Consider the following 22,895-nt stretch of genomic DNA (forward strand, 5'->3'; position numbering starts at 1 on the left):
CAGTCAGGAATTATACCTTCATTCCACAATAATGGAAGGGTGTTTATAGACATAAAAACACAATCAGCTGAGATCAAAGTATTTGCTAATGATGACTAGTGTATGACTAGGAATTCTAAGTTCATTATGAATTGCTGTTCTTCTAATTTTTTTCTGCAATAAATTCTCCCATGTGTTTTAAAACATTGTGGAAAAATGAAATTGCCCAATGAGTATCACAATTTTATCAATTACCTCTTTTTAATGGTGACATTTTATCCCACTGGTAGCTTAGACTTGAAATAAATCACCAACATTTTGTTTTCCTTTTGTTCTTTTTCTTCTACCTTCAAAAAATTTCAAATGGATGTTTAAAACATCTTCAGTCAAGCAAATTTGTTCTATTACTGATCTTAAGATTTAAATGTTCATATACAAGTAATTATTAACTCTCTAACTGATGACACATTCCATTTTTTTAATTAAAAAGTTGAGACCTAGCTTAGTGGCATATGCAAGAGACTTTTGCACATCACTTGAGATTTTCTAGGGAAATATCCCTTGAAGTTTTCTTGAAAAAAAAAAAAAAAAAAAAAACAGGCGAAATACTTGAAATCATGCACTGCTGCACTGCAAAAAAGAGCCACAACTCATAATTTTATTTATGAAGCTCCCCTCATCTTGCAATCTAAAATACTGGGATGACTTGGGCCTGGGAGCAATTACAGAAACTATCTCGTCTACATTTTCTTTTTTGACAAAAAATATATACTCTCTCGAAGTTAAAAAACTACAAGGCAATTACAAGGAGCATCTAATCCCACTGCTGTGGTACCATTTTCTTGATAATCTAAAGAAATCAATGCTTCTGGGACGCCAGAGACTCAAACTAACACGGTGAGTTGATTGGTATATTTACAGTGGAGTCGGCTCGGGATTCTGACACCCAGTAATCTTATTGATTTGAGAGCCAATCTCTTTTCTTTTTCTTTTTTTTTTTCTGTCTCTTACGATTTTCGGAGTCCTACTCGTATCAGCCCTCAGTCTTCCTACTCTGGGATGAAACCAATCTCATGAACTTGTGCAACATAAAAAATACTGATTTTAATATGCCATTGAAAATCGAAGAAATAAGGTCAAGATATTTACTTTTGAATGGGCATGGTCTGTTTGTTTCATTGTGATCAGTGTTACGATGAATTGGTAAACACTGGTAGACAAAATATGTTGGAGCTTGCACTGCAGTTAAGGGATTCATAGAAAAAAGCCTTAAGACTAAAAAAAGGATATTCAAATAATATTCAAATATTTGGAAAAATATTGAGTGTCCGATAGTTCAAATTTTTCTTAGTCCGAGGGTCTGCTTTTATGATAATGGTTATTGATGCGAAAGCTGCATGTGAAAGAAGAGCTTTTAACTATTACATGCCCTGACATTTTGTGTATGGATTTCATGCGTACTATTTTCTCTTACCTATTTTGAATATACACATATAAACATGAGTCCATGTACTATTATTATATTACTATTGTTTGCCTGTTATTTCGCAACATGTGCATTTGCATATCATGCATATAGAGTTAATTCTTCATAGCAGAATATACAGTGTCCATTTTATTCCTGACGCCATTTTTTGTCTGCACTCAAATACTTTAGCCCATATACTCATATACATAAGGCCTCAGAACAGCATTCCCTAGATACACTGGTCCCTCGGTACAAAAGACCTTCAGCACAATGAACCCTTGAAACAACGCACCCTAATTCTGAACTTAACATATTTGTTACGCACGTCCCTTTGGTGAATTACTTTATTAAATAAACATGGCTTTGCTCCTACTATCTACTCCAATCAATATTTGTAATCTGATCACTGTAGGAAAACAATATCTCACTTACACATATTCTAAAAGGGGCCAAATTTTTAAAAGTGCGAACATGCCAACTGTTTCTTAATCTTGTCTCTCCATATGTAACAGGTATTCCCACTATTTTACTACTTAATCCTCCTTTGATCAGTTTCCATTATTATCATAAGTTGTAGTATTAGTGGTAGTAGTAGTAGTAGTAGTAGAAAAAGTAGTACTTGTATGATATTTTATTAGTTAATTCTACTTTGATCAGTTATCATTATTATCATTGTTCTGTCATTCTGTTATTGCCATCTGTCATAAGTAGAACTGGTAGAAGTATGCCATGTAGTTACTGTAGTAGTCAGGGGCGGATTCAGAGATATTTTCTGACAGTCTTTCAAATTATCTTTGTTGATACATTCTTCTTTTTTGACCGTCTTCCAACAAAAAAATTAGATACCCGTCAATGTTAACATGAAAATCTGACCGTCTTCCGGAAGACCCAGAAGACGACCTAAATCCACCCCTAGTAGTAGTACATTTAGTAGTAGCAGAAGTAGTTCCTAGCAGTAGAATGTAGTAATACCAAGCATGAATGTACCAATTATAGATTAGCATAAAATTCCTCTTTATATATATATATATATATATCTACATAACATGAGGGAATTCTTTTCAAAAATTGCCCTTTTTGTTGGAAAAGGTCCTTGCGAACTCAAAATTTCAACTAGTTTCTTTGCCATTTCTCAAGCTGGGTAAATTTCAGTCAGTGGTAATTAAAAAAAACTGATGTTTTCAGAATAATCCTTTGAGGCTTTCAAATGTCTGACTGGAGGCCTGATTGTACAGTAAGCATCAACTGTCAATTCCAAGCTACTGTTTGTCAGGACCAATTAGTCAACCATCTGATAAAGAAATGTGCTGACTAGTTAATTAACACACACTATCAGATATCTCTGTATGGAGCTTTTCAAAGAGTTCAGTGATTAGCAGAGGAAGTGAACTGAGAAACTGCTGACACATTCACTACTCCTCTCTCTCTCTCTATATATATATATATATAGGTACTTGTATATACATACTTGTAGCACATAGTAGTTAGAAAGCCTTTAAATGTAAAAACATTTCTGTGCTCAATAATAATAATAATAATAATAATAATAATAATAATAATAATAATAATAATAATATTATTATTATTATTACAAGTAGCTCCTTGCAAAAAACTGGATAGGCATGAAGCAAGTGATGGCTACAATATAAATTTATGAAAACATCAGATTTGCTGAAATACTTAAAACATCTTTGGCTGGATTAGCTGTAACATGGTATTATCAAACCCCTTGACTTACAGTGAAAAACCAAAGAGCAGTTTTCTTTATAAGTAATGAGTTTGTACAAACAATCTGCAAAAAAAAAAGTATTTTTAAAAACTGGTAGTATTTAGGTTCTTCATGCAACACAATGTGCAATGTTATATCTTGAATCTGATAAAAAAAAAAACAAGAACAAAAATCGATAAAAGAATCATAAAAACGACTCATTTCCAAACTGCTCTGAGTCCTCTTGCTGAAAGATAAGTGGATAAAGTGCGGAAAGAGCATCAAACCCTCACCAATATGTTTCATTTATTTATATCCCAAAAACATACACTTGATCTTCTGGGAGAACTATAATTGTCCATCGTTGGAATGGTGGATGGTTCTTAATTCGGTTTCGGCACATTATGTGTTGACATTATCTAATTTGGATTGTTTTTGATAGTTTTCTTCCTCAGCTCACAGATACATTTGAAAAGAAAACCTCATCAAGTGTGCATGATGGTGGCTATAAAAGGAAAGCGTGGTCATTATCAAGCAAGTGCTTTTTGTGTTTTTGCTGTATACATGGACTTTTAATTAGGGTGTACTGAAGTTTCATTTGGTGGTAAATTGAAATATCAGTCCATTTTGTCATTGAGCAGTACAGTTTTCTGTACTGTTTTAGTGTCAATTTCCAATACTTATGAACTGAGAGTGTGCTCCTATAATGTTCAGTAAAAGCAGGATAGGTCAAACTGAGATTAAATATATTATGCCAGTTTTATCTAGTTCCTTGTGAGTCTGCATCAATTTATCATTTATCTTTCCAAACTCTTTTTTTATGGACAAGACTCTTATACAACTTTTTTAACTTTGAAATCTTGAATAAATTTATTGAGTATTGCAGTTTATAACAATTCATGAAGAAATTCAATCAAAACTTGATTAAAGGGTATGTACCAATATCACATTCAATTAGTTTATAATAATAAAACAAATAAGAAAATTAATATAATAATTTACTGAGTTCAACATAAGGTTATAGTGAATAATGTTTATATTCAAATTATAAAAAGTGAAAGTAAAATCCTGCAAAGAATGTGTTACATCTGACAGAAATTAACAGGAAAGTGTGTTAGGTGTGACAGTGATGAAATATAGCAAAGAAAACTGAATGTGCTATATTCAACAATTTGTCAGAGAGAGAAAATAAAGAGTATAATAATAATATAAAAATAAAGAGAAGATCAAAAATGATACTGCACAGTTTATTAAATTGTTGGTAATACAAATTTAACCAGGCCAACATTAAAACACTGAAAATCTATCCCTACATCCATTTTGTTGTTATATTCAACAATTTGTCAGAGAGAGAAAATAAAGAGTATTAGAGAAGATCAAAAATGATACTGCACAGTTTATTAAATTGTTGGTAATACAAATTTAACCAGGCCAACATTAAAACACTGAAAATCTATCCCTACATCCCCGATATTTTTTAACAGCTATGAAGAAAGCAACCAATAGTGAAAATTTATTTAATATGTTTCCATACGGTAAAAAACAGTAATTATACAACTTACCACATGCCCTTTCATGCTTCAAAGTCACACCTGAATTGGTTTCACAAGCAGTCCTATTAAGCTCACACCAATTCGAGTATGTCTTTCCATCCGTCCCGCACACAGGTGACCCTACAGGTTCGCAGTGGCCACATGTGCATCTGGCAATCTGGAGGCGATCTATATAGCATACTTTCAGTGGTCCACAGTTTATATTTCGGCAGGGGTGAGGCTGTGGCGAATCTGAAGAAGATATGATGAAGTATGCATATTAATTTTTTTTACGATAAATCTAAATTATTTTTAAAAATTTGTATATATTGCACATCCCATGTACATTTCACATCCCCCTTTCTTGGAAATTTGAGATAAATCTATTTAAAAAAAAATTTTTTTTTTTTTGGGGGGGGGAGGTGGAAGAAAAATGTCAAACGTAATAGAATTCTAGAATTTTTATATCACTCCTCAACTAATCAGAAATTTCCCTAGCACATTATTGTAATTCAGTGCTGTTATATGATTAATATAAATTTAAAGCTTTCCTTTTGTGGTAACAAAAGTTTTTTGTTATTTGATTTTTTTTTTCATAGGCAAAATTTTCAAACTATAAATATATGTTACCATATCTAACCCCTTTTTCCTTTCCAACTGCAGGAGAGGGCAGATTGTTCTTTTCTCAAAACTTGCTTTGTTAAACACAAGAAGGTACAAACATTACAATAAACGTAAATAAATTGCAATATAAATACCAGGACCCAACCCAAACGCCAAAAAAATTATAGTCAAACCAGCACATCGTTTTGTGTATTTTTTACATTCAGCCAATGGCTACTGTTTCTTCATTACACCAGTAGATTTTTAGACCCTGCTGGTCCATTGGGGCCAGTGAACAAGAAAGTTTTTATTATAATTATAATTATTGTTTATTTATTTATTATTTAATATTATTATTATCATTATTATTATTATTTTATTTTTATTTTTTGCAAAGGCTGATTTAATATTTCAGAAAGAAGTGGGAATACTTGGTGAGTGGTTCCATTACAGCAGTCACTAGTGTACAGAACTGCACTTGTATTGACCCTCGTGAGAGTGCCTGAACGATTATTCCCACGTTTTCAAAGTTTTTTATGTTTGATGACGTGTGTTGAGGGATATGAACTTATTTGAAACAAGTAAAATAATTGAATCAAAATATATAATCTAAAACCACTGAAGAACTTAATTAACATATTTCCCAAACCAGGTGTTCAAAATGGCTAACTTAGTTTTATAAAAATATGACCCTGACCTTGTCACCATGCATACAATTTACCTTTTATTAAACAAATGAAATCAATAAAATAATATTTTTTGGATTTAAAAGGGTAACATTCAATACTTATCCATATACCAAATAAACAAATAAGTTTAATATGAAAAGACAAAAATTGCATTACAAAATAATCATCTAATCTGATTATGTATGTATATATATATCATTCAAATCAATATCAATCAGTTAAAAGATAAATATTTCTTTGGGAAAAAAGACTAAAAAACACAATCACAGACATCATGCAAATGGCTTCACTGTCACATTCTATATGCTTGGTGAATGGTGCAAGCAGATTCTCAGCAGTCTAATGTGTTAGTATGTGTGCTTTACAATAAAAAGTGCCATAGTGTTAAAATCACATTCAACATTTATCATTATCTGCAAAGTAATAAAAAATTAATTTAATAAGTTACCATAATAGTGTCATCTTTTCTTTCACAAAAAACTGCTTTTTTATCATTATGTCATTAAAATCCAGACAAGCTTGAATGAAAAACTGGTTCTCCCTCAAGATGGCGCCAGTTGTCCATTTCCCAAAAAAAAAAAAAAAAAAAAAAAAAAAAAAAAAAAAAAAAAAAAAAAAAAATCAGCCAAGCAACATTAACAGCCAAATAAGCTGCATTTTATACAGAATCTAAAATGCCCTGTATCTTCTTTATCCCCTTGAGCAAACTGTGGTTGTCTTGATGACAGCTTCAACCCTCACTAGTGACAGTAGCCCATTTAGGTATGTCAAATACACTTACTGTGGGCCAATTATTATTGAAAGCTCTTAGATCAATATAAAAAGGCCTTGAATCCCACGTGAATGTTTTATGGCATCTGCAAAACTTTTAAAGCTTTTATACATCGAGTCTAGCTTTGAACTTGTCTGAGCATAATTCTGGCTCACAGCCAGAGCTAAAAAATCTTGGTAAACTATGATCAGGGGTCTGATCATGGGAGTGGGTAGGGAGGCTTTGTATTTTTTTTTTTTTTTAATTTTTTTTTTTTTTTTTGGGGGGGGGGGGGGGAGAAGGGACAAGCTTCTTCCCAGGGGACAGGTTTTTCAATGTGATAAGCCAGGCCAACTTACGAACAAAAAGCTTGAGATAAAGTGCAAACATGCTCACTGAGAGTTTATGCTACAAGAGATATTTCCCAGTGGATAATCTCAGAGAGTTCAACTAGGAATTTTCCTTTAAAAAGAGGAATTAAGAGTCTCTCATAATGGCATAATTAAAGATCAACTCTGCTCTGTATACATGGTATTTCTGAACATAAATCAATTAATGGAACAGACTCCTGAGGTTTTCTAGCACACATCCCACTTTTAATTTGTTTAAACAGACATTTAAATGCCCTGGTACTCCAAAAAGACATTATAATTATGATAGTTAGATAAATAATCATGGTGAAATACTTGGAGCAGTTGGGCAAAATGCAATAAAAAGTCCATTACCTCTTTACCGACGTCTACCTATATAGGGGTTTGATCATAAATTTCACTCTTGCTTGAACATAATTGTAGAGATTAATAAAGATCATTGTTTTTTAATTCAGAAAAAAAATATTATAACATAACAAGAAAAATGCCAAGCACATCATCCCAATGTATCAAGTCCAGTTGCTTTATGTTGTTATAACTTGCCATCATCTAAAGAATAAATGTAAGGTAATGCAGTGTACCAAAATAACAGATGATCAGTGGACTAACTGATCAACGGATCAAATATGGCCGACCCACTTTCCGTGTAAATCACTTTAAAGAATTCCTCCAGTGGATTACGCAGCAAGCTTTCAAATCCATGACTCAAACCGGTTCTGAACAGGCCCTTAAACATACGTTAGCACTGGTTCTGCTGCCTGATATAATTAATGGACAATATGTGCTATATTCAGATAATGCAAACATCCTTCCATCAGCAGAGTAGATAAAAATGGAAGTACATCTCTATAAAAAGCAGATTCGTCTTCATTTGTCCTGGTTTAATGGAAACAGAGAAGCTGCACTGTGTCAATTAGTGCTCGAACATGGAGAAAATGTGGTAAAATATGGATTCTGGTTTGCATTTAGGATATGATATTCTCTTTAGGATGCAGCTTTCTAGCAAAACTGAAGGGCCAGTAAGACTTTATAAGATTACGATACGAGATCTTGTTAAAAACGAGACATTTAAGTTTGAATTCTCAAATTTTCATTCAGTTAACTTTGTTGGGCATATCTAAAACAACTGAAACAGTCCATAAAATTCAAATTTTCTTTTTAAGTTAAACGTGGTCTTATTAATCCGATCATGTTACTTCTTAATTATAACATGAAAAAAAGAGAGAACAAATTTAAGTTTCTGGGGAATTTTGGTGAGGGACAGAAACTCACATTTACCAAAACCACAGTAACAGTATTTAAATACAAGTGACAATATAAAAATATAACAAACTAGAATCAGCATCATACTAAATGGATGTCACTTTACTAGTACATCAAGATCAAATATCATATTCATGTTCTTTTTTTACTGTAAAGCAAAGTTACATCATCTGATAATGTATGCAACTTTGTATCAAACTGCATGTATAACATTGCATCTTTATTTAATTATGACAATGTAACTCAATGCATATAATATTCTATTACAAAATTGCAAATTGGGTGAATTTACCTGTAAAAATACACTTAATATAAAAGCAACAATTAATAACAGTAAATGTTACAATGTGTTATGTTAAAGTGTCACAATCAGTGCAGAATAACAATTGTACTGCTTGTAACATTGCATCTTTATAGCAGTAACAATGTAATACATGAAACAATGTATTACAATGTTGCCAAACAGGTTCTGAATTTACCTGTAAAAATGCACTTTAATATATGAAAATAACAATGCATGACAATAAACATAACAATGTGTTACAATATGTAACAATATATAACAAAGTGCCACAACTACATATCAGTGCATAGCTATTAATAGTAAGGTGCAGAAATTGGCACAAACTGTGCAGTTACCAGGATTGCTTGTGCGCTGCAGCGGGTTCCTCGGACTCAAAGTCCGATCTAGAAGGCGTGGAAAGATATGCTGGGTTACTAAAAAAACAATATTGGCAATACTTGTGCTGTATGTGATCCCGAAGTGTGCACACATGAAAGAATGTCCCGTTTTATCATAACGACAGTCACTGTAATCTTAATTAAAAATTGTCTCCCTTTTCATCTTAACGGGTATAACAATAATATATTTCAGTAGCAATTTATTTTTATTAAACAATGTGAACATAAACTGTTTTCACAATATATACAGAAAAACTCCCAGTCTGGATAAAAAGATAAGAAAATATCTTTCCATTTATATCAAAGACCCCACCCCCACCCCCTCCACGCACACACACACACACACGTCCCACTTTTTGCTTCTCTGGGCCCCCTGTGTATTATGTGATGCATACTCAGTAACTGACAATTAAATTATTTTACTTTTAACAGTCCTCCTCTGCTTCCAATTTAATTAACAGATGACGCCAATGTGACTCATGCCACAAATGAGTGAAAACATCTGCATTGTTGTGGTTCCATAGCCATGATATTACATTTTTACCTTAGTTCTTCCCACGTTCATAATACAAGTACATGCAAAGCGCTTCCGTTCTTATCTGCATTAACATGATCATGTGTTTTAGGTTTAACCTGCTAATGAGAAAGTATAAACATATTCCCTTCAGTTTCACAAAAGAATTAATAACCAAAAGTTGATTTCAACTCCTACTCAACTTGTAAAACTAAATTTTGGTGTTTTTTATTCATTCAAGCTGCCAGTAAATATGGTGTAGTCCCCTATTTTAGAGTGATTATTGGTCCAAAATATTTTCCATTTTTTTTTTTTTTTTTTGTTATATAACAGATACAATACATCATTTAACAAAGGGACTTAGTACTGATTTAGCCTGAATCATAAGAGACAAAATATGGTCACAGTGTTTAGACCATCACAGGGCTCAAACAGTTTTCAAGTCAAACAGGTACCAGAAGAAAACTGCATTCAAATTTGTTTTAATATTCAAGATTTGAAGCAGATCACTATATAAGAGTAATTGTTGGTCCTACCTAAACATTTGCCAATTTTTTCTTGCCATTAAACAGGACAATATATCAATTTATCTCAAACAGTTCCCAGAATTAAGCTGCATTCACTTTTTTTCCACATAATCTGTTTTAAGCTTTATCCTGGAAAGTAACATTAATGGGAAGCATCCTGTGTATAATAATTAGGACAAGGTCTCACGCATATGATCAAATGAAACTTGGGATCTGAACGAGAGTGGGGTTAGAAATAATGGCACACTAGCAAGCATAGTGCATCATTGAATAAAAAGTGACAGAATATTATAAGTTCTGTTAACTTAAGTCTATTTCCACAATGTACAGAAACAAATGTTGCTTTTGCATTGCTTTCTAAGATGACATGCCCAACATGTACTGTAGTTCAATGAAAAGCTATAATTTCACCTCGTCCCACAAATTCCCACAAATTCTTGCAAATTCAATGCAGCTTTAGAAATGGAAATATCTTGGAACAGGTTCTTGCCTGTGTGTCAGAGAGAGAGAAAGAGAGAGAGAGAGAGAATGATTCAAGTTATTTCAGTGGGAGATATTAAAAGAAATATAACTGTGTAGAGTCAACTTTTTTGTTATATGTCAGCCAGATCTATAAAATAGCATCCCAAATCAGGATTTAAAAAACTGCAGATTTTGCACAAAAGAATTTTTTCTTACCATCACATTTTCCTTGGAAAAATACATGAATCTCCTTCTTCTGTTTGCATGCCTCGAGTTTCAGGAAACACTCATTACTGTATGTCTTTCCATCCGTACCACACACGGGGGCGAAATCAGAAGAGCACAGTCCACCGCATTTACACACAGGTTTTCGGTTTGAGTCCAACTGACACATTTCTGTTGCATTACATTTGTGGTCTTTACAGGGATCTAAATAAATTAATTAAGAAAAAAAGAAAAAGTTTGAAACATACTAATAGGGACAAAATTAAATAAAATGACATGCTAACCCTGACATGAGAATCAAATTAAAAATCTCAGAATTCCATGGTTCAGAGGAAAAAGCTTAATTATTTATGCTAAATGCTAAAATACACAACCAATTTTCAACCAAGTATTCATGATGAAAAAAAAGATTGAAACATATTAACTCAGCCAAAATTAAATAAAATGACATGCTAATCCTGACACGAGAATCCAACTAATAATCTCAAAATTCCATAGTTCTGAGGAAAAGCTTAATCATGTATGCCAAATGATAAAATAAGCAACAAATTAAATTAAACAATTGTAAATGAAAAAAAATTTTTTTTAAATTATTAAATGAAATCATTACTTATATGCAAGAAATCAATCCAAGGTTTTAATACTTTCAATATTTCTACAAAAAAAAAAAAAAAAAAAAAAAAAAAAAAAAAAAAAAAAAAAAACGTGCTATTCACCAACATAAAAAGAAGATTATAAAAAGGTGTTTTATATATTCCATGACTGCTTTCGATTAAACACAATTCAAAATTACTTCAAAATGGAATTGTCATTAATTACAAACTAAGAAAAAATGATAAATAAAAACATTTTTCAGGTCACTGAAAGAAAATGTCTTATCTATGAAAATAACTACAAAAATTGTCTGGGAAATAAATTACATTTTACATTTAGGGTTAGCAAAATAACTGCATAAGAGATTATAACCAATGAAACAATTGTTTTCAGTACTCCTGCAGGTCAAATTCAATTTGTTCAAAAATTAAATAAAATAACATTGGGATACCAACACTGCATTTTTAAGACTTCATAGCCAGGTTTGCCAATGCAACAAAACTCTTCTCAGAATGTGCATACATATTGGTGAACATTATATAAACACCACTCTAGTAGTACATCGACACCTTAGGCACTCAGGAAAGTTGATTATGCAAGTACAACTGCCAGCTAAGGTGACTAAAGATGGCTTAAACCATAAGCGATCTAGACAGCTTACACTTCTTATCACCATCACTGTGTGGGAGTATAGTGTACAGAGACGTTCTGTTGGGGTTAATACCGCAAAATCACAAAAATCATGGATTTTAATATGTATATTTAGGGCAGCTTGATCTAGCCCCATGATTACAACAATTAGCCTTGGTTAATTACTGCTCACTTGACATAATTGCCAAGGGCATAGGCTGGTGAAAAATTACAAGGTAAACTGCTCAAGCTGAAGGTTCTGTCCCAGCCATATCGTTTCAATCAATTTGGGGATATTCCAGATAGTCTTGAATTAGTGAAGTTTATTGCCTGCCTTTAACTAGTTATGCTTTCAAAATAGGTAACCATAACATTCACACACATACATATGCATGTGTACATACAGTGCACACATACCCCCCCCCCCCCCCCCCACACACACACACACACACAAACTCAACACAGATACGCAGATAATCTAACTGGCCTACAACCAGCAATTTCAAAGAAGGGGAAGAAGCTTCTTTTTCAGAAAAATTGGACTTTCCTTCCCTTCACTGAAACAACTTTAACCTAAATTTTAATTCTTCTCTGGCAAAAAGGTGGTTCTTGCACTCCATCTCCTAAGGGGTTTGTTTATTAAAAACTGCACTTATTATTACTTTTCCGTCTATGGATGTGTGTACATGTGTGCGCGCACACGTGTCTGTGTGAAAATGAGTACCTTGGTGACTTGAAAGAATGTCATATAGAACCTAGATCAGATTTGGATTCAGAATGGATCTCCATTGGCAAAAAAGGTGGTTCTTGCTCTCCATCTCCCAAAAGGGTTTGTTTAATATTGAAAGCTGTATTATGGTAATAAATCAATCTTTTCAATGAGGGCAAAATAGTGAATTTTACAGATACTGTATTTTTAGAGTCATAATTTCTTAAAATTTGAACAATTTTATTGACTGGTGGCAACAACATTAAAAAGCAGGCTATAATCTATAATTCTATTCGGTGTAGTAAAAGCACCCCAAAATCATTACCATAGTGTGTGTGTGTGTGTGTGTGTGTGTGTGTGTGTGTGTGAGACAAAAATTAGTACCTTGGTGACCTGAGAAAACATGGTACAGATGCATTGCAAGAACTAAATTGCCCATTCAGATCTAAAAATGCTTGAAAATCGTCAATCTTCCTCACTTACAATTCCCATATGCCTAAAATAAAAGAGTAACATTACAAAAAAAGGCAACTTCTTCTGCTGTTTCATTAGATTAGTGGTTAGCAACAATTCTACAGCTGTGGTATATGGAGGATCATGATCCATAGTTCTATTGCCTTCCTTTTTCTTCCAATATTCTTCTTTGTACAAAAATCATCCATCTACTAGCTGTAAAATTTACAATTTTTCCTTAATATCCAAAGACTAATTTCACAAGAGAAACTAGTTCCCTTTATTAATTTTTTTCTCAAGATAATCATCTTATGGTAATAATGGATCTGGAAAAAGGAAAACATTTAAAAAAGATTTGGACTACTAAAAGAAGAAAAAAATCCTTTAAATGATCTTAACCTTTTTGATTTTAATCCTGTATTTATTATTGCATTAACACAGGGTTCATATTTGAAAAATGATGTGGTTGGTTTTCTTATTGCTCTTTTATCATGAGGTTATTCCTTAAATTGTTCCTTACATTTCCTCCATTCATTCATGCAATGTTCTGGTCTCATGTCTTTATGTAAGACCCGTAAGGCACTGTAAAGCCATCCTCATCTTATAATTTTACCAAAGTCTTTAAAGATTTAAAATCAAAATTCAAATCTATTTTACTACTATAATATTTTTCAAGTTAATAGTTTTATTATTTTGAAGCTGGCCAAACTTGAGATAAAATTCATGTCTACATTCATAACATTTCTAAATACACTGTAGAAGAGACAGGAAGGACACAGTATCCTTGTAATCAAATCACATTCAACTGGCACAGAAATTGAATGGGAAGCATTTATCAGATAAGGAAAAAAGTAATGGATGATGTCTACATCCGGTGGTAAATGTATGCATCAGACTGGAAAAAACGGCATGGGTACATGCACAAAAGGAAAAAAACATTATAATCAGTGATAAAAATAGGTTTAAAAAAACATGTTTAGTTTCTTAAGAGATTATTTGCTTTTTCATTACCATCCTACAAGATACAATAAAAAAAACTGTACTTCAACATATTCTAATTGGGGTGTAAGTTTTTGTTGTTTTTTTTTAAATTTCTTTTAGCTGCACTCTTTTATATTGAGGGTACCATTATTATATAGAGTGGTGCTTATTAATAAGGCAGTTTGTTACTTTATTTCAACATTGTATAATAAGACAGCAAAAGCTATATTAAAAAGGTATGTACAGACATTGACCATATTTTCAATATCAAAACAGCATGTGCTACAAATTTATATCCATGTAGTTTTCCATAAACAGTATAATTATTTTAAACCAAAACTGTTGTTCAAGTTCTTCAAATTATTATTAACAGGATCATATAACATACACTAACCATCTCAGAGTGATAGCCAATATCACAGCAAATCAATGTCTGTACATAAAAAATGGAAAACAGTTGATGGATCCCTTTTGCCAATTAATTGTAACTGAGAACACCTGTTTCTGGCATACAGACTTGAGAACTAGACACATTGGTCGCATTCAGAACAAATGATCCTCGGATCTACTGGTCTACGGATCAAATATGGCTGACCCTACATGAAAGCAAGACCATCTTATCCTTTCATGGTCTCCCCGCCTCCACACAGATTAAATTTTGGCTTCAAGGTTTAATTGCTAGGCCCCCACAAGGATGGTACATGTGGAGGTGTGGAGACCATAAGCGAATCAGTCAGCTCTTCTTTCATGTAGGGTCTGCCATATTTGATCCATGGATCAGTAGACCCTTGGATCTTCTGTTCTGAATGACCTCCTAGACATACAGACATTGAAGAAGTGGTCATCATGGAAGATTAAAAACAGTATTCAATAAGTTGTGTCATAGGCCTGGAAAATACATGCACACAGATGTACAGTATAACTGATAGGGTTCCTTTTTCCTTATTTGAGTTAATTTATTAATGAATAAAATATTGGTTTGACCTGAGCTAGATCAATGAATCTCAAGGCCAACACTCAAATCTGATATAATTCAATTGGCAATGGAAGGCAGACACAATTGTTCTGCAGTGCCAAAACAGCATAGTTTCCAAGACAGGGAGCAGCCAGCAAATTGCATTAAACAATATAATAATACTACTTGAATGTAAAGAAACTCAATTTCAATTGATTTTGCCTTCTCTGTATACCTTGAATATGTGTATGTTGAGCATATAGGGAGGTTACACACACAAACACCTATGCCATACAGAAACAGCAATGAACAGTGTTCCAATTAGATTTAAGAAAAATGTTTCCGAATCGTTAATCACTAAGAGAAGAGATGCTAAATTGCAAACTTCAACTTTTCTATTATAAATTTGAAGTAATCCAAAAGTTCAGGGATCAAAGTTCAGCACAATGACTTAATGACGAATGGGTGAAATCACAATTGGGGCAGTAGGAAGGATAGGAATTGCAATCAAATCGCTGTTGGCTCATTAAAAATTTTGGATTAAAAAACCATCACTACATTTTTCCATCATCCATTTTCACACAATAATGTATAGCATTCACTATTTTTTGCTACAATTGAGATATTTTGTTTTTACTATATGCCATATGTGTAACTAATAAAAAATTACACATACCATGTGAGATAGCACAGTCAGACAAACCATAATGTATTCAAATGAATAAAAAATTCAGGCCAACATGATTACAAACATACTGACATATACATGTACAAGCAAAAGCACATACATGTGCATGAGAATTTGGGACATGCACATGCATGTGCACATGGGCCCATACATATGTGCATACACACGCACACACACACATACACACACACACACATACACTAAAACAAACACACATACAAGCACAGTTACAAATGCCTATTTTACAATGTATAAAACCCTGATCATGAAACTAAATTCCATAATTTAATATGACTAAACACAACCCCATATCTGCTACATGGTGTGTACAATATATTTCAATCAAGTCTCATATAATAATGACATAATAATTACCGGTAACTTCAATAATAATCAAGCATAACATTCAACTAATTGAGACATCAGAATCAATCACATTTCCAAGGATGCAGTAATTTACAGGAAAAAGGGTGGACCAATTTCCAGTGTGACGATGTAACATTATATTAATCTACAGTAAAATTACGCTCCATTAAGCAACTGATCAAGCAGAAAACATACCATAACATGTTTTTTTTTTATTTGTCACAACACAGATCAATGCGCGAGCACACAGTATAGAGTATGTGGCCAGCCATTTTGTTTTCTGCTCCAATCATGGTTTAAGTCAGATAAAGTGCCTGTCACAAAACTTGACACAAAAATTGCGGAAACAACTGTCTTCACTTCACCTCAACAAAATTTCATTTCCACTCAACTTTGTCTCGAAAATTACCTCCTTTATTTTGTGTAAAGATTTAATACTCAAACTTTAGCTACTGAAGTTGGTAATAAGTAACCCAAACTATTACTTTTTGGAATGGTCCCCACAACTGGGGCTGTTTCATATCAGAACTTTGGATCAAAATTTTGTTCTATTTCAATTCATGATAAATCTACTGTATCGCAACTGTTTCGCATCTAAAAAAAAATTAGCAATTACTTTCTTGTTATTAAGTGGGTGCAACATTTCATATAAGTGAAATACTTTTCAGTAATAATTTAAATTATAATATTTAGATCAATCTCTGTGTCAAAGTTTTATGCTAAAATTTTGGTCTACTGGTAAAAGTTTCAACCAAATTTCTGTCCTTTCAATAAACAGGCCCAAGAGCACAGCTCTTGATTTAATTCAATAACAATCCCAGTGAGCAGGAAAAAAGAAGGGTTAGATCACTATCATCATGCATCCTTATCTCATGGTCTGCTGAAATGGTTGATTTATCTCTGTTGGACTGTAGATTTGCCCACTGACTGATGACAGACATTTGACTTAACCATGATGTTTGTCCAATCTACAGGCACAGTAGTTGTATCCAATAAAATATTATGATTATCGTGACAGTTTAAATTTCCATATGCTTGTATCTAATTAGCTAAATGAATCATTTTGATATAGTCTAAGATACCTATATAGAGTATATACTCTAAAATAAAAGAGCTGCATTGATGAATCAAATAAATCAATAAATTTAAGTTCCTGGTTCCATCCCATCCAAGTGCAACTATATATATAAATCTTGAATAAAATATACTCTTGATAAGAAAATCATTGTGGCCAATATTTCTCATCAATTAACTCAAAAGCAAACTTGAAATCTGGAAAAGAAATCCCCATTACAAAATAAATAGTAAAACTTACTGCATTTTCCATAATATAGCACCCTGAGGTCACTCTGGTTCCTGCATGCCTTGGCGTTCATCTCACATTCATTTTTATAGTCTCTCCCATCTGAGCCGCATACTTCACGATCCTGTAAGCTGTCGCCATAACTGTAGCACACGCTCGGACACTGACATTGGTATTCCATTCCCCCTTCTGCAGGCACGCACACTCCCTTGAAGGGGCACGTCACATTTTTACACGGATCCTCGATACCTTCGTAAAGATAACAGCACTGTGAGACTGCAACTAATGACAGTAGGAGAGGTCCATATTTATGCAATATGTGTACGGACCAACACTGAATGACCAGATCAGAAAATGTGTCCGAATGAAACTTCATTGTTCATTGTGAAGTGAATGATAATCAATAGACTTTCACCAGCCAACTTTATAAGTGGTGACTGACACTCGGAAGAAGTTAATGTAATTCAGATCACTGTCAGGATAGCGAGAAGCCCTCAGGTGGCTCAACAATCCCCCATACGCTTCTCGGAATTAATCAACACGGTAACAACGTCACTTAACCTCCGCTGATCTGAATTTTTGCTTCTCGTCCTTTTGGTCAATGAAGTCATGTCCCAGAGCCCAATTAAATACAATTAACTATCGGAAAACTTCCCGTGAGGTAATCAGATTAAGAGATATTGGAGAGACTGGTGGTAGGTGCATTTGTGTTCTAAATTTATTATGTATGTGTCTGCCTTCCATGCAAAATTACCTGTCAAATATTATCTCCTCATTCAGTGACTTTTAGTAATTGAAAGTAATTTAAGGGACTTTCAGTAATTAATGAAAAACCAAGAATAAGGTTTTTAAAACTTGGACTAATATGTGTTGCTCATAATTAGTCCTTTATTCAATTTCTACCAAATTCCTCTTCATAATATACTTGGTAAGTGCAATATCTGTATTCAATAGATCAGACGATACATATATAAATGATGAAAAGTTGTTAAAGATTTTGAGAGAGGCATATGAATAAATGTATCCTTAATCTATTCTGATGTTTGGCATCTACATTGTATTTCTCCAGGAAGGGCAGCAAGCAGACGTTTCTTCTTGGATAGATCTTTCCAGAAAAATTATCAGTCAGATCTCCTGCATTTTCCAATGATTCCTGGTGATAATCCTAGGTAAATTAATTGATTCATTCAAGTCCCCATTGCGTGAGATTTGCAGGTCTCCTTGTCTCACAAAAATTCCTGGCAAATCCCGAAGGATTATGGGAAATGAGCCACCAGCACAGCCAAATAATGAAGAAATTGCGATGAATCTTTTATGTGGATCGAGAGCAATCCAGAAAAAAACCTGAAAGTTCAATCCTTATTGCTCCTGGGATACGTAACTTGAAGAGGAGGCAAGTTGCGCAACTCCCCAAAAAAGTAATGCTCCTAAAATTCCAGGAAACTAAATTCAGATCTACTACGAGTGAGTTCTCTTTAGTGTTATCTGCATTTTAAAAGAGAATGCTTCCTTCGTGTTGAGGTAGAATTTAAGAAAAAAAAATACTCAGACAACAAAACCTGGATTCTCTCTGTTTCGAATCTGGATCAGTGATTGTGATTCCTTGAGAAAAAGCACAAATTGTGAAAAATATGCATTTTCTCTACAAGCTGTGTGCTCGATCAGAGGAGGTTTTTTCAGGAATTTCATTGGTAGATTTAACGTTCTCCAGCAGCACTCCTTCCTTGAGGTCAATGATTCAAAAAACAAAAGTAATATTTAACACCTGAAGTCTCCTAGGCCCCAGGAGACACCAACCAGTCATGTAAGTTTACAATTACACTGACATCCCTTCCTCTGAAGAGCGAAGAGTCAAATAAAAATGTGTCTGCTCCGATGGCACTGACATTTGCTAAGTCAAATTTCTTTCGCACAAGTGAAGATTTTCAAAAAAAATTTGGAAGATTAAATATCTTATACACATACCCCAAAGCTATACTGGGCGAGTCTGGCAGTTTCTGCAGGATTAGCAGACCATTCACAAAGTGAAGGACAATTAAGACAAACCTGAAAGTAGAGCTGCGGCATCAACAGCATCACCATAATGATTAAAAATGGATGAAATCTCTATAGGGAATGGTACTCATGCAAAAACATTCACTTTGAACCAGCTCAGCTGAAACTGTAACCGTGAATAGAGAAGAAGCAATTACAGTTCAGTTCACACTGGTCTTGACTGGACCGAATCTGGTTAAGTCTGAAATATGTCAACCGTTCTAATTGTAATCAAACCAGCAAAGTGGTCACAGGATTAGCATTTCAGTGACAATATCCACTTCTGTGTGCAATTACCAGTGTGCGGGAAAAAAATATAGAGAATATAAGATAAATAACTCATCAAAATAGGGGCATATTCACATCAGTAAATGGTGGATATTTGCTTTTAAATTTGTCTAAATTACATAAGGGTTCAGTTTTGAAGGTGCTGATAGTAATCAAGTAAATTTTCTCAGACCTTACACTTGCCTCGAAAGGCCACCATTCTGAGTATAGCACTTCACGAAGCAGTTATATAAATTCTTTAAATTTTTTAAAAATCACATTTTTAAGATTCAAAACCAACCAAACCGCATCACGTGTGAACAGGTCTTTAACAGTTAGTGACAATGTTGAGAAAATTGAAATGGCATAATAATGGTATGGGGGTTCCTATGTCTATTGCCTTTAATAATGCATTATAATTGTTCCTCTCTCTTCCCTAGCACTTTTCACAAGTAGATTACACGATTGTGGCACTACAGAAAGAACTCCCATGATGCCCATCAATATATTAGACCTCAGAAACATACAAAATACTATTAAGAGTGGGGCACAATCATTATAAACATTTTGAGGCCATTCCAGACAGAAGATCCAAGGATCTGCTGATCCACAAATCAAATATGGCAGACCCTACATGAAAGAAGAGCCAATCAATCTGCTGATGGTCTATCCACCTACATACACGCCTTTAAATGGCTTAAACCACGGCTCTGAGGTTTAATTGCTAGATCCCGTGTGGAGGCAGGAAGACCGTCAGTGGATTAGTCGGCTCTTCTTTCATGTAGGGTCTGCCATATTTGATCCATAGATCAGAAGATCCTTGGATCTTCTGTTTCTTAATGGCCACTATTAGGGATCATTCTCATTCTCACTAAATTGCTATCAGCTTAACCGGCTTAAATATCTGTCACGCCTACTAAAACTGTTAGGGGGTAATTATCTTTACCCCCTAGCTGATTTGGTAGGCGTGACAGACATTTAAGCCTATTAGTTGACAGCAATTTAGTGAGACTCCCCAAGGAGTTAGACGGATGCCACTGGATCGATCTAGGCATGGGAACCCAGTCATATTTTAACTTCTAAGGAGTCTCATAACTGTGCAGGTAAATGTCAACATTGATTGGTGCCATTATCTGACCTTTGAAATGAGAGAAACTTCTCCGAAATAAGAAATTACACCACCAATTCATAATATCTGTATATCAGCCATTGATGAAGATCCTTCTTTCAACATAGAGAACACTGAAAGTCAATGCTCTCAGCTCTTGAGTAAACCAAACTAGACCATGCCACAAGTTTGACACCTGAATTCAACTCAGCCGCCCTCTTTTCAAGAACATAGGGGCACTTCGAAGCCAACTAGACTGTGAATGCCAATGTCTTTATACCGAGACCCTACAGTTATATACTCCCTTTATCAAAAGAATGTTAAAGGAAATGTCACTATCTTTATATCAGAATGTGCACAGATGTATGTGGTGCCTGCGTATAATCAGATTGAATTTTTTTGTAAAGAAGAAGTGTAACAATGAGATCGCTTAAACATGCTATGGGCTTTAAGGTGCATGTTTATACAGAATCGCTGACATACATGTAATTATGTACAAGTCATGTTACTCAAGATATTATCCCTCTGCAACAATTTGGCCAAAATGGGATTGGTTAAATTAATTACACATCCATGAAACCTTTTAGTTTTCATAATTTTTGTTATATATTTATTAATGAATTAATGCCTTGGAGGTAAATCTGTTCATCATACTGTACATCTTTATAATTTCACAATATAATTTGTCAATAGCAAAATGTCACCTAAATACATGAAAATATGATGATGAATACAAGCATGAAATGCTGCCATTCAATTTGATTGTCACTGATGGTATAAATGAGCAATTATAGTTATGACATTAAGATGCAATTAATAAATGATTAAAATGAACAATTCACATATAATAATGATTCATGTGGCATTCTGCTGAACAATCCTTGATAAACAATTTGGAAAATGAATTCACAGTAGTAATAGGATTATTGTAATGGCCCATTATTTTGTGCAGAAATGGATTTCTTGGTAGTATGGCACTTATTATATGAACCTGTAATTCCACAGTATCCCCCCCTCTATAACAGATTACATAGCTCAATAAAACTTATTTCCCACTTTAATTTAGTTTTTATATACTTAAAAACAGTTTAAGGTACTACATATGAGATTTACCCACCAAAATTAAATTTCCTTGGGGGGAAAAAGCAATTTTTCATCCTCACAAATCATTACGCAAACCTGTTCCTGCAAATGGATTCGGATGATTTTGTCTCAACTGAATGGCCAGTCATTTAAAACATCATGTCTTCTTGTTCAGTGCAGAAAAATATCAGCATCAAATTCTTTTATTTGAGTTTTTTTAATGTTCTTAAGGTCTGACTTGGAAAAGGCAAGTGGTTTTGCAAAATATGCAGTAATTAAGACATAAAAATATATATATTCAGATAATATGCCTCTGAGATAAATCGCAATTAGTTTTGAGTTTGTAAGACCAAGGGGGGGGGGGGGGGGTTACAGAGTGGGAAAACTCTTGTGAAATGATCCTAAAATTAACCCATAGCAGCATACAGTTTTATATAGTTCATATCTGTACTTCATAAAAAAGGACATTTGCCTTCAAAAGTCCTGTGAGAAGTTAATTTTCACAAACTTTAATTTACTATCAAATACCTCCCTTTACTGACCTAACATGATGCCAAAATGTAACAAAATACATGTGTTGTTTTGGGAAGAGTATTATATTGGCGTCACTTCTCTCTGAAATGAAATGGATTTACCTAATCAGGCAAAATCTTCATGACGGCTTCCATTTAAGAACAAGGATCAATACATTAACACTTCTTTTCCACTGACAGCCAATTTTATCATAAAGAACATCTACTGTAGCTAAGCAAGCATTTCTCACTCCTGAGTAGAATTCAATGAGCAAGATCGTAACGTTATTTTTTAAGGATAATGATAATGCCACTGTGCCATGGTATAATTTTTTCATCGAGCATTTACTTTAAATTAAAATGGTACAACTTGTAAAATTAATGGCTCTTATTTGCCCACACAGATACTAATTTATGCACAGCATGTGTATTTAATCTC

At 33.6% G+C, this 22,895-nt stretch overlaps 1 protein-coding gene across 10 annotated transcripts in view; it reads right to left on the reverse strand.

The window, feature by feature from the left end:
• The window catches only part of LOC106173525 (agrin), a 142,924-nt gene that overhangs the window by 52,041 nt on the left and 67,988 nt on the right, over positions 1-22,895 (reverse strand). For 7 of the 10 annotated variants that reach the window (XM_086996369.1, XM_086996370.1, XM_086996371.1 and 4 more), the window contains 3 exons: positions 17,465-17,701; positions 10,765-10,977; positions 4,718-4,939 (listed from right to left, as the gene is read on the reverse strand). In XM_086996369.1, coding sequence (XP_086852495.1) covers positions 4,718-4,939; positions 10,765-10,977; positions 17,465-17,701 — 672 coding nt within the window. The remainder of the gene's footprint in view (positions 1-4,717; positions 4,940-10,764; positions 10,978-17,464; positions 17,702-22,895) is intronic. The other 3 variants (XM_086996376.1, XM_086996375.1, XM_086996378.1) reach the window with 3 other exon arrangements.

This window comes from Lingula anatina, chromosome 9 (assembly GCF_051362555.1).
Source record: "Lingula anatina isolate TDL-2025a chromosome 9, LinAna3.0, whole genome shotgun sequence".
NCBI lineage: Eukaryota > Metazoa > Brachiopoda > Lingulata > Lingulida > Lingulidae > Lingula > Lingula anatina.